General features: G+C 41.2%; 1 protein-coding gene across 2 annotated transcripts in view; it reads right to left on the reverse strand.

Moving 5' to 3' along the window:
• Window positions 1-12,736, reverse strand: part of LOC140921321 (uncharacterized) — a 51,537-nt gene extending 38,801 nt beyond the window's left edge. For both annotated transcript variants that reach the window (XM_073371319.1, XM_073371318.1), the window contains exon 1: window positions 12,504-12,736. In XM_073371319.1, coding sequence (XP_073227420.1) covers window positions 12,504-12,608 — 105 coding nt within the window. In that variant the 5' untranslated portion in view covers window positions 12,609-12,736. The remainder of the gene's footprint in view (window positions 1-12,503) is intronic.
• Between the last annotated feature and the right edge of the window lie 385 nt (window positions 12,737-13,121).

Below are 13,121 nucleotides of genomic sequence, written 5' to 3' on the forward strand. Positions count from 1 at the left end.
ATGTATAGGGATGTATGGTGATGTGTAGGGGTGTATGGTGATGTATAGTAGTGTATGGGAATGTATAGGGATGTATAGTGATGTATAAGGGTGTATTGTGATGTATAGGGGTAAATGGTGATGTATAGGGATGTATGGTGATGTGTAGGGGTGTATGGTGATGTATAGTAGTGTATGAGAATGTATAGGGATGTATGGTGATGTATAAGGGTGTATTGTGATGTATAGGGGTATATGGTGATGTATAGGGATTTATGGTGATGTGTAGGGGTCTATGGTGATGTGTAGGGGTGTATGGTGATGTGTAGGAATGTATGGTGATGTATAGGGGTGTATGGTGATGTATAGGGATGTATGGTGATGTGTAGGGGTGTATGGTGATGTATAGTAGTGTATGGGAATGTATAGAGATGTATGGTGATGTATAAGGGTGTATTGTGATGTATAGGGGTATATGGTCATGTATAGGGATTTATGGTGATGTGTAGGGGTGTATGGTGATGTGTAGGGGTGTATGGTTATGTGTAGGAATGTATGGTGATGTATAGGGGTGTATGGTGATGTATAGGGATGTATGGTGATGTGTAGGGGTGTATGGTGATGTATAGTAGTGTATGGGAATGTATAGGGATGTATGGTGATGTATAAGGGTGTATTGTGATGTATAGGGGTATATGGTGATGTATAGGGATGTATGGTGATGTGTAGGGGTGTATGGTGATGTATAGTAGTGTATGAGAATGTATAGGGATGTATGGTGATGTATAAGGGTGTATTGATATGTATAGGGGTATATGGTGATGTCTAGGGATTTATGGTGATGTGTAGGGGTCTATGGTGATGTGTAGGGGTGTATGGTGATGTGTAGGAATGTATGGTGATGTATAGGGGTGTATGGTGATGTATAGGGATGTATGGTGATGTACAGGGGTGTATGGTGATGTATAGGGGTGTATGGTTATGTATGGGGGTGTATGGTTATGTATGGGGGTGTATGGTTATGTATGGGGGTGTATGGTGATGTATAGGGATGTATGGTGATGTGTAGGGGTGTTTGGTGATGTATAGTAGTGTATGGGAATGTATAGGAATGTATGGTGATGTATATGGGTGATGGTGATGTATAGGGGTGTATGGTTATGTATGGGGGTGTATGGTGATGTGTAGGGGTGTATGGTGATGTGTAGGGATGTATGGTGATGTATAGGGGTGTATGGTGATGTATAGGTGGTGTATGGTTATGTATCGGGGTGTATGGTGATGTTTAGGAGTGTATGGTTATGTATGGGGGTGTATGGTTTTGTATAGTGTATATGGGGGTATATGGTGTTGTACAGGGGTATATGGGGGTATATGGTGATGTATAGTGTGTATGGTGATGTATAGGTGGTGTATTGTTATGTATGGGGGTGTATGGTGTTGTATAGGGGTATATGGTGTTGTATAGGGGTATATGGTGATGTATAGGGGTATATGGGGGTATATGGTGTTGTATAGGGGTATATAGGGGTATATAGTATTGTATAGGGGTATATGGTGATATATAGGGCGTATTGTGATGTATAGGAGTATATGGTGTTGATTAGGGGTATATATGGTGTTGTATAAAGTACAATAATATAATAATAAGTATATTACGGTACATAATAATAATCATATATGAAGTATCTACCACCTCGTGCGATATCGCCGCTGACCGGTTTATTGGCTCAAGAAACTCTCATGGACGGGCGAAAACGGATTCCTACAGAAAGGGGTAGGCAATTTGAGATTCAAAAGTTGAAGGAAAATCGGAAAACTGCACTTGCTAATTTAACTAAGCAGATGAACTTAGTCTCACCTTTGTTAACGGATTTTGAGAACGAAAAACAAGTGCGTACGGAAGTTGTTCATTTAGATCAGCTATTTGTTAAAGTGCAAGAAGCACATGACGCATATCTCAAGGCCTTAGATGATGATGATGAAATTAAATTAGCTCTTGAATGGTTTGGCACTCGTGATAACAATGTGCTCCAGCTAAAGCAAAGGATTATTGGCTTTTTGGATGATGCAGATAAGCTACGTGGCGGTTTACGTGATACACACTCAGTGAAATCTAAGTCATCTCGTCGCTCAAGGCACTCCCTTTCCTCGGTAACATCTGCTAGGTTAAAGTTAATTGAAGCGAAAGCTAAAGCTGCAGCGTTAGAGGTTAAGGCATCATTTCTAAAAGAGAAACAAGCATTAAAAATGGCTACTGAAGAGCTTGAACTTAGGCAGCAAATCGCAGAGGCAAAGGCAGAAGAAAAAACTCATGAGAAATTCGAGGAGGAACAAACTATTGACGGAATGAATGAAAACTTGGAAGATGTTGAGGTTAAACTCACTTCTACTACCATCTCACCTGGGGTACAATCTAACGATCAGGCTACACTAAGGGTGCCTTCTGTGAAGTTCCAAAGTTCAGCTATTGTTGGTTCAACGACCACTCCTGTAACCACCCCAGCTTTAGTCAGTGCTACTAGTATGAACCCAACTGCCCGACCCTTTGTTCCAAAGAGTGTTCCCATTAAGGAAGAAGAGTATAAGGACAAGTACGAAACCCCCACTGATTATAAGCTACCACATGTTAAAAGGGAATGTACGTGCAGTTTCGGAAAGGATTCAAGCTCTGTGGAAGGTACAGGGTTAGATCAAAACTATCTTGACATTCAAAGGAAGCAGGCTGAACTTTCAGAAATGATTGTTACCCAACAGGCTAGGAGTCTCCTACCTAGTCACAAGCCACCTACGTTTTCGGGAGATGTTATGTCATACCCAGCATTCATAACAGCCTTCGAAACTCTCATAGAATCTAAGGTAGATGATTCTAATGAGCGCTTGTACTTCTTGGATCAATACACTAGTGGAAAGGCCAAGGAACTGATAAAGGGTTGTTTACAAATGAAAGGCGAAGATTCGTACAAGGAGGCTAGACGGCTTTTGAAGAAACATTTTGGTGACCCATACAAGATTGCAAGTGCATACATCGCCAAGCTGTCGAGCTGGCCCGCTGTTAAGCCTAACGACGGAACAGGGTTACAAGAATTTTCTATTGTCCTTGACCAAGCAAGGAACGCCATGACAGGCATGCAATACATGAACGACTTGAACACGGCCAATGTTATGCGCCAGTTATGGGAAAGGCTGCCGCGATATCTACGTAGTAAGTGGACTGAAAGAGTTAGCAGGATTAGGAGTGTCAAGGGACAGACAGCTAGCTTTAATGACTTTTGCCAATTTGTATCAGAGTAAGCCGATTTAACGACAGACCCAATCTATTCCGAGGAAGGCATAAGTAAACCGATGAACGCAGTTGACAAGTACCATAAACAGAACGAACGCAAACCCAAGAGAGGAAGGGGTACCAACTTTGCAACAGGCTTGGCAGGAAAGAATGCAGGTGGAGGAAATTCTCACCCCATCAGCTGTACATTGTGCTCTAAGGCGCATCATCTGGACGAATGTGCTGAGTTTCTTAAAAAACCGCTAGTGGAGCGGAGAAACTTTATCAAACAGAAAGGCTTATGCTTTGGTTGCTATAGTTGTGAACACATTGCCAAGCTTTGCAAAAGTAAAAGAACCTGTCCGATCTGCAATAAGAAACACCCAACGTCACTCCATGATTACAGTTGGAAATCAGAAGAGGTGAAAATGGAAAGTGGAAACGGCCAACATGAGAAACCGGAAGCCAGTAAAAAGAAAACGGAAGAGCGAGTCGTTAACGTGTGTACTGCAATTTGCAATGTGACAGATGCCGGTGATGTACCAGTTGCTATGGGTATTATCCCAGTATGGTTGTACCACAAGGACAATCCAAACAATAAGATATGTGTTCACGCCCTCCTTGATAATGCCAGTGGTGGAACATTCATTAAGGAAGACTCGTTAAGAAGGCTTGGTGTTAAAGGAAGTGAAACCAAACTTTTGCTCACTACTATGCATGGTACCCAAGAAGTCGATACTAAAGCGGTAGATGGGCTAATGGCTTCCCACTTTCAAGAAAACGACGTTATCGTACCCCTACCGAGAACCTACGTCAGACAACGGATTCCAGCAGATCGTGATGAGATTCCTCGTCCCGAAGAGCTGCAAGGTTGGTCACATTTGGAGATGGTTAGGAAACACGTACCTCCTTACATGGAAGACGTAGAAATAGGACTCCTGATCGGACTAAATTGCCCTAGTGCAGTGCGACCCAGAGACATTGTTTGCGGGAATGAGAATGAACCCTATGCAGTAAGATCACTACTGGGATGGCACGTAAACGGTCCTGTTAACCAAAAGAGCAGTAAACAAGTACACTGTAACCGTATTCAGATTCTTAAGAGCAACACAGAGGATAACGTGAATGGGTACATCATTGCTAAGACAGAGATTAAGGAGCGGCTAACCCCTCAAGTGGTTTCTCGAATGTTTGAGGTGGACTTTGCTGAAAGGGAGCACGGAGTCGCATTATCAAGAGAAGACCGTCAGTTCCTGAAGATTGTAGAAGATGGAATCCATCATAGAGATGACATGCATTACGAGATGCCTCTGCCCTTTAGAGAAAAGAATGTACAGCTACCCAATAACCGTCCTTAAGCAGAGCAACGCCTGCACGGCCTTAAGAAGAGACTCCAAGGCGACGCAAGGTATCGTGCTGACTACGTCAGATTCATGACTGAAATCACAGAGAAGGGATATGCTCGAAAGGTCAAGGTTGAAGAGCTACCCCATCAAGAAGGAAAGGCCTGGTACTTACCTCACCACGGGGTTTACCACCCCAAAAAACCGGGCAGCATACGCGTAGTATTTGACTGTTCAGCTCGTTACCAGGGTGAATCGCTGAATGGCCACCTATTGCAAGGGCCCGATCTAACAAACAAGCTCACTGGGGTGCTCACAAGATTCAGAGAGGAGAAGGTAGCCTTCATGGCTGACATAGAGAAAATGTTTTTTCAAGTCAAGGTTCCAAGGGAAGATCAGAACTTCCTTCGCTTCTTATGGTGGCCAAATGGAGATTTAACTCAAGAACCTCAAGAGTACTGCATGACAGCGCACCTCTTTGGAGCTGGTTCATCTCCAGGGTGTTCTAACTCCGCCTTGAAACGTACAGCCGAAGACGGTGAAAGAGAGTTTGGTGCAAGAGCTGCCGAAACATTAAGGAAGAACTTTTACGTCGATGATGCTCTGAGTTCGGTACCGACAGAGAAGGACGCTGTAGAACTAGTACAAGCTGTTAAAGAGATGTGTGCAAAGGGAGGGTTCAAACTAACGAAATTTGTCAGCAACAGTAGAAAGGTGATGATGTCAGTACCTGCTGAAGACAGAGCAAAGGAGATCAAGGGCCTAGACCTAGGCAGTGACAAGTTACCAATGGAGAGAGCATTGGGTGTAGAATGGTGCATTGAATCGGACGCATTCAAATTCAGGATAGAGTTGAAGGACAAGCCGTGCACCCGTAGGGGTATACTGGCAACTATAAGCTCTATCTTTGATCCTCTGGGGCTGATTGCGCCCGTCGTCCTTGTTGGAAAGCAGATACTTCAAGACATCTGTCACGGAAAAGACCGGGACGAGCCAATCGAGGGAGAAGTTCTTGCCAAATGGGGAAGATGGAGAAGTCAGTTACCGCTATTAGAGCAGCTGAACATCCCAAGAAACTTTCAGCCTCCTGATTTTGGAAGCATTGCCACTGCTCAGCTACATAATATGTCAGATGCGTCTCAAGTCGGGTACGGACAATGTTCTTATCTCAGACTGGTTGATGAAAACGGAAGAATTCATTGTTCTCTTGTTATGGGGAAAGCTCGTGTTGCACCCGTTGAAGACAGTCACTATTCCAAGACTTGAACTAACTGCCGCTACCGTTTCAGTAAGGGTTGCAAGCATGCTAAAAGAAGAGTTAGACTATGACGGACTCCAAGACTTCTACTGGACCGATAGTAAGGTTGTCCTCGGGTTCATCAACAATGAATCTCGAAGATTCCAAGTGTATGTTGCAAATAGAGTGCAATTCATCCGTGACCACACTTCACCAGACCAGTGGCGCTACGTGGAGTCTGGATCCAACCCAGCAGATGAAGCATCGAGGGGGATGAACGCTAAGAAGTTTATGCAAAGGTCGCAGTGGATTAAGGGCCCAGACTTCTTGTGGCAGACGGAAGATCACTGGCCTCAACAAGACTCATACGAAAACGAGGTCGACCACAATTCTCCTGACGTTAAAAGGGTTACCGCTAACGCGACAGTGATTGAAGAACATGAAAACATGTTAAGCAGATTCAAAAGATTCTCCAAGTGGCAAGTCCTAAAGGGCGCAGTTGCGCTTTGTATGGAATACAAACGACGTCTCAAGATGAGAGCCAGTAAAGCAGACAAGAGACCTCTAACTGTTGACGGTCCTCAAGTTAATGGACGAAGCCGTGAATGTGAAGGTTGCCCGGCTACTTCCTTTATGGTCAGAGACCTTGAACAAGCAGAAACAGAAATTCTCAAGCTGGTGCAAGCGAATTATTTCGATAAAGAAATCAAGATTCTGAAAGATTTCCAAACCCAGACCGGAAGTGTGCCTAAAGATCGTCATCATGATAAGGAAAGGAAAACAGTATTGAAGAAAGGTAGCAGCCTTAACGCCCTTGACCCATACCTGGATGCCAGCGGAATGTTGAGAGTCGGAGGACGGATAAAGAAGGCTAACCTCTCAGACAGTCTTAAGAACCCTGTCATCTTACCGAAGACTGGTCATATTACAGAGCTGGTCCTCCGTCACGCCCATGAGAAAACTCACCACAGCGGAAGAGGTCTCACCTTAAACGAACTTCGTTCGAGTGGTTACTGGATTATCAATGGAAATGCTGCGGTCAGACACTTCATATCAAGGTGCGTCACGTGTCGACATCTCCGTGGTACTTTTGGAGAATAGAAAATGGCCAACCTCCCAAGTTCCCGTGTTGAACCCGCGCCACAGTTTTCATACTGTGCAGTGGACTGCTTTGGTCCGTGGTATGTCAAAGAAGGCAGGAAAGAAGTTAAAAGGTACGGAGCCCTATTTACTTGTTTGGCCAGTCGTGCGGTACATATCGAAGTAGCCCACTCCATGGAAACAGATTCATTCTTACAAGCATTACGGCGCTTTACCTGTCGTAGAGGACCCATAAGAGAACTTCGCAGTGACCAAGGGACTAATTTTGTTGGGGTCGAAAACGAGTTAAAGGCAGCACTTCAAGAAATGGATGATGAGAAAATTAAGGCAGAGTTGCTTAAGGAGAACATTGATTGGATCAGAAATCCTGCTACTGCAAGTAATTTCGGAGGCGTTTGGGAACGACAAATTCGGTCCGTGCGGAACATCATGGCAGCACTTATGAAACAGCATGGTCACAGCTTAAACGACGAATCGTTGCGAACTTTGTTATGTGAAGCTGAAGCTGTTGTCAACAGTCGTCCTCTGACTACCGAGACCTTAAGTGATCCGCTCTCACCGTTGCCACTATCGCCAAGTACCCTTCTCACCGGTAAAACCAAGCTCATTCTCCCCCCTCCAGGAAGGTTTCAACGAGAAGATACTTACTGCAAACGTCGCTGGAGGCGCGTACAGCATATTGCTAACGAATTCTGGAATAGATGGAGTAAAGAATATCTTCAGATCCTACAGTTGAGACAAAAGTGGACACACAAGAGAAGAAACTTCACGGAAGGCGACATTGTTCTATTAAAGGACAACAATTCTTGTAGGAATAAGTGGCCTATGGCTAAAGTGCTTACCACACGTCGTGATGATGAAGGCCAAGTCAGATCGGTGACTGTTCAAATCGGAACTGGATCAGTATTGGATCGACCAGTCAATAAACTTGTGCTGTTGCTAGAGTCACCTAAGGATAGACCGGGAATCCCCGACGAGGAGCCTGAGGAACTGTGATGTTACAGAAACAGGATATCTAGAACGCTTAGGAATTCTAGTATTCTAAACGAGTTAGAGTAAGATTTGTTTTGGTTAAAATGACAAACATTTTAGGGGAGCCATGTAAATGCTAGGTGTCCTGTGCACTAGGCCCAGTCTGCGCCGAGGTGTTGTCATTCGACACTAGGTCAAACCTCGGCATACATGTGCTTTTATCTCTTGTTATTTTCGCCTTTATTTCTCGGATAAGGATCGTTTAACTAGACTCACATCGAAGGAATAGAACATTACGGAAGCATTACGGATATTTCAGCAGTTTTCAAGGTTACGGATAGAGACACTTGCTTGTTTGTAAGGATTTCTTGCACGGTATTGTATTCGAACGGTGTGCTGAGCGTAGTTGATCGGATCGAATAAAACGTGGAATTGACATCGAATTGACGGCTGTTACATCAACCATTGTCGCACCAGTGTGGAAAGGAGGCAGCGATACGTCTAGTGATTTAGTGGAGGCGTTGTTAACCTGGGCGAACTGTAATTCGATGAGCTGTAACCCTAACAAGTGTAAAGAACTTGTCATAAAGAAGAAAGGGAACTCCACATTCTATCCTGTTGTACGTAATATACCACAACACGCCGCTCTTGATTTATTAGGTTTGACCTTTCAGAATTACTGCAAATTTTTTGCACACATAAAAGCTAAACTGTGCAAGACCAACAAATGTCTACACGTGCTGAGAGTATGTAGAAAAGAGCGCTACAGCCAGACAGAAATTGATTATCTCTTCTACAGTATTGTTCTCCCTAACATTCTGTTTATGGTACCTCCGATGCGGAAATTAATGTCCTTCAGCAATTTTTAGACAGATGCTATAACTTACGCTTTATATCTACACCGTTAAATATTAGATCATTACTACAAACAAGATAAAGCGATTTTTCAAAAAGCTAAACAGCATGATAACCACCCTCTGAAGGTGTGCTTACCGCAACAAAAGAACAATCTAACCTACAATCTTAGACGTAAAAGCTTCCAAAGGCCCAAGATAAACACCGAACGTTATAAGAAGGCATTTGTAGATTAGTATAGGTAATAGCATGATTTGTACTGATATTTGGCATAAATACCAGAAGTGATATTTCAAAATTGTTATACGTAATTTTACGAGCCGTTAGGCGAGTGAAATTTGAGACAATTTTGAAATATCACGAGTGGTATTTATGCCAAATATCACGTACAAATCATGCTATTATTTGTTTATACTACTACCCACAAAAGGGTTGTAATTTTCACATGTAGGTATTTCAAATTAAGCTGAAATATTACTGCTCTAAGCCAATCAGATTGCAGAAATTTTTCATGTAGTGGTATAAATTTTTAAATACAACCTTTAATGATATTTTATGTCAGATATGTGTAACTAGTTTTTCGCATTTTTTAATCTTTTTATTCTATTGTAATTTAGCTGAACTTTTAATCTTTTTATCCTGTAACACTGGATATGTATTTTTATCTAATGAGCAATAAAGACATTTTATTTATTTATTTAAAAAGCATGTGTAGACCGAAGTTATCTAGAGATTAGCTAACCGGGATTACAGCAATCTCGACTCTAGTGAACACTCCTAAACAGAGCCTTTCTGATTGCATCAGCATAAAGAGTGGGGGAAAAAACAATCTTGTATAGTATTACTCTTCCTGCTGATTATCATATGCCTACAATCGATAATCAGTTTATCCCGTTAAACCACTTTCTTCCCTTCTTTCTTGGCTTCGTAAAAAGCAGGCAGGTACCTCCTTCTTAAACTGATCAGTTCTTTGGGTAGGTCCTCAAAAATTTTGGAATCCGTCTCCTTTAATTTAAAGGCGCTCTTCATAACCCCCTCCCGGTTGGCGAGTCGCAGAAAACGCGCAATAATAATACGATGGCGTTCTCCCTTCTTTCCAATACGGTGTATGCGTTGGAATTCAATTTCTTCGGGATGGTGAATACCGAGATAGTTTGATAAGAACTCCACTATGATCCGTCTTTTATCTTCTTGACCCTCGCCTTCGGCCTCAGGAATTCCAGCGAACTTCAGATTCTCACGCCTGCTGTAAGCCTCCAGTTTCAAGAGTCTCCTTTACCTCCTTGAATACAGAATCATGCTTGAAAACTTGTAACGCAATTTGGTCGATTCTACCGTGACCGAAGTCAACGCTCTCTTTCAAATCATTAATTTTCCTTGCGCTTCCCTTAAAGAGTTCAGTTCACTCCTCAGCGCCTTGACAGGGTTTTCCATATCATTGAGCTTCGAAGAGAAACTTTCTATCCTCTGTTCAATACTATCCAGCATTTTTACCTTCTCTTCAATGGCTTCAAACTTATTCAATTTACGATATATTTCTTTTATTTTCTTAGCCAAAGTTTCAGACATATTGAGCACTTGGAAAACTTCGTCACCTTCGAATGCGTCGTCAATGGCGTCGCTCGGCGTGTCATTCGAAAGCTCTTTCAATGTTTTCTCTACCTGTGAACTACTAGTACTCTCCGAAGAGTCCCGCCTGTGCAGTTTTCTTTTAACGTTCGAAACCAGTAGGTTGTTTAGCGACATAACATAAGAGGAAAAGTAGGGCTCTTAATCGGAACGCCTTCAACCCCAGTCCCCTTTCCATTCTTACTGTTCGAGTCTAAATTCTGTCGTTTTTCAATTAATTTGGCTTGCTTGATTTCTTGTTATCAAAAGTTTTCTTGTTTTCAAACGTTTTAGTTTACAAGCTTGAATAAACAACACGAACAACCCATCCAGCAGTCGATTATTGTCTTTTTTTATTTCTTACCGACATCGCCTTTTTTCTACGAATTCAATTTAGAAAGAACAAAAATTCAAAATTCTCTTTCTTATGAGGCCTACATGCAGTTTCGATCCCGTTCGATTGAATTATTTGCGGAACAAAATCTTTACTAGGAACATTTTTGGCTTTCTCAAGTTTGCTGATTCTTTTATCCTTGTTTGCGCAAAAACAGATCGTGATTTTTCTAACAAGACGCTTAAATGTTTCTATATACTGAAAAACGCTTGATAATTGTAATATAATTACAAGTTTAAGACGTTCAGCTGAACGTTGTAAAGTTTATTTTTGGCTTTGCCTTCCACTGAGCGCTACCTCACCACACATACATAGATTAGAGGCTTAAGTAATATTTTCTTGAAAACTTTATTATTTAACAGCCTAGGTCGGTCATTAACTGTTCTGTCCTTCGTTCGAAAAAAAGCAAAATAAACGGCTTGAGTTTTCTTAGCAAGGACAAAATAAATTACTACGGGAACTACCAATCACCAATCGAAAACCGGTATTGGCGTTGATTTATCTGTTTATTACGCTGTCTTAAACAAAATCGAAATAGCCATTTCTAAGGATTCTTGACTAACGTGCTTCGCAAAAATAAACAAAACGAAATTGAACTTTCTCTGTAATTGGTCTTCTCGTGGGCTCGAGTTAGCGGAGCTCTCTTTGCAATTTGTTGTCCTTAACTACTCTGTCTAAAGAAAAACGTGCTATGGGCCAGAAGGTGTCCAGACCTAGGTTTCGGCAATGTTGCACCGGGTTTACGGGTCCGGAGTTTTCCCATATGAACCGGTAAGCCTAGATACCGGAGAAAATACCGAATATTTCAGTTCAAAAGGGAGCGAGATGAACATCATGACAAGAAATTAAAAAAAGTAATCTCGGATTTTTGAAAGCAATGATCAATGAAAGAAATTTCAAAACTGCAATGATGAGAACAATTATTATAGTTTATAATTTCGCGCACACTATCCTTAATCTTTTATTTCGGTATAAGAGAAGATGACATATCTCATGTGAAGAAAAGAAAAGTTCCTCCTATCAACTGAGCTCATAAGGCCTGTTCATTTAGTTTAATCTTCAGTTAAGTTTACAACTTTCGCGCCAGAATATGAACAAATATAAAAACGACCTTTTCGTCGAAAATCCAGCTTGGACTTGCATTATTTAAATATAAATTGCAATGCATGAGAAAACGATCATTAAACAGTTGTTCGCTCTATGCCCACCAAGAGCGAATTTAAAATAATGCTGCATTATTTACATTCTTCCGACAAAGTGACATATTTGCTTTCTGGTGTCAACTTCAATTTGCTATACTAAAAAAAATTGACCGAGAAAAATTAAACTGTGCGTCGTTTGGCTATTTAACAAAAATGGTATAACGTCATAGACCAGTTGCGGATATTTAAGTGCTAAAAACCTCGATATTCAAACTCCGATTTTTGGCCATTTTAGTTTTCCGGCTGCTAAAAAACATCTTTTACATCTTCCAGCATTGAATGATTGTAAAGGAAAAAAACACAAAAGATATCTTTTGAAAAAAAAAACAACAGCAGTTAAGACACTGATAACTACATACCTACCAAAAATATCTAAGTCTTGAAAATGTAAATGCACGTGCAAAGTAACTAGACAAATTTCAAGCATGTATCTGGATAGAAAACATGTACGTTTCAAAACTACAAAGTTCAGATAAACGCTTGAAATACAAACAACTGTACAGAAAATGATCTAAATATATGCTATATATAGACATTCAAAACTTACCAAGAATAACTCAAGGATAGGCAAACAAGAACACATTTTGAGATCAAATGGTTTTTCAGGCTTTTCCGTCAAATGGTGGTCTAATCGGTTTTTCAACCGAAGCATAGTCTGTGATGTTGTTTTTCATTGCAATTATTAATTCATTTCTCGTCGTTGAGTTGTCACTGATGTGATTGGCTCAGATTTTTGCTCAAAGAATCCCCCCTTTCTTGTTACTCGAACTTCCTTGGATATCTTATTTATTTCTCGTCTTCGCATTCAAATACAATTTCTGATGTCTCATAGATAGCAACCAACGCCGCGACAACGTAATCTTGATATTGACAAATAATTTACCGGTCAATATCCGGAGATTTTTAACTTTTAATTGATTATGTACATTGGCTAAATCCAAAAATTGGGCGAATCGAAATCTGCGTAAATGTGCTGAATTTATCCTTGATTTGACACTCCGACCTTGGAAACTTTATTCGGTAAACTAGAAAAGAAGACAAATGTACTTGATAATAACAATTACCCATAGCGCTGTGCCGATTATTTTAAAATGTTTAAAACGTTCATTGTCTTTAAACAATAAGCAATTTTCACCCCTACAGCGAAAAATTATAGCAATTAATA

This window comes from Porites lutea, chromosome 12, assembly GCF_958299795.1.
Source record: "Porites lutea chromosome 12, jaPorLute2.1, whole genome shotgun sequence".
Taxonomy (NCBI): domain Eukaryota; kingdom Metazoa; phylum Cnidaria; class Anthozoa; order Scleractinia; family Poritidae; genus Porites; species Porites lutea.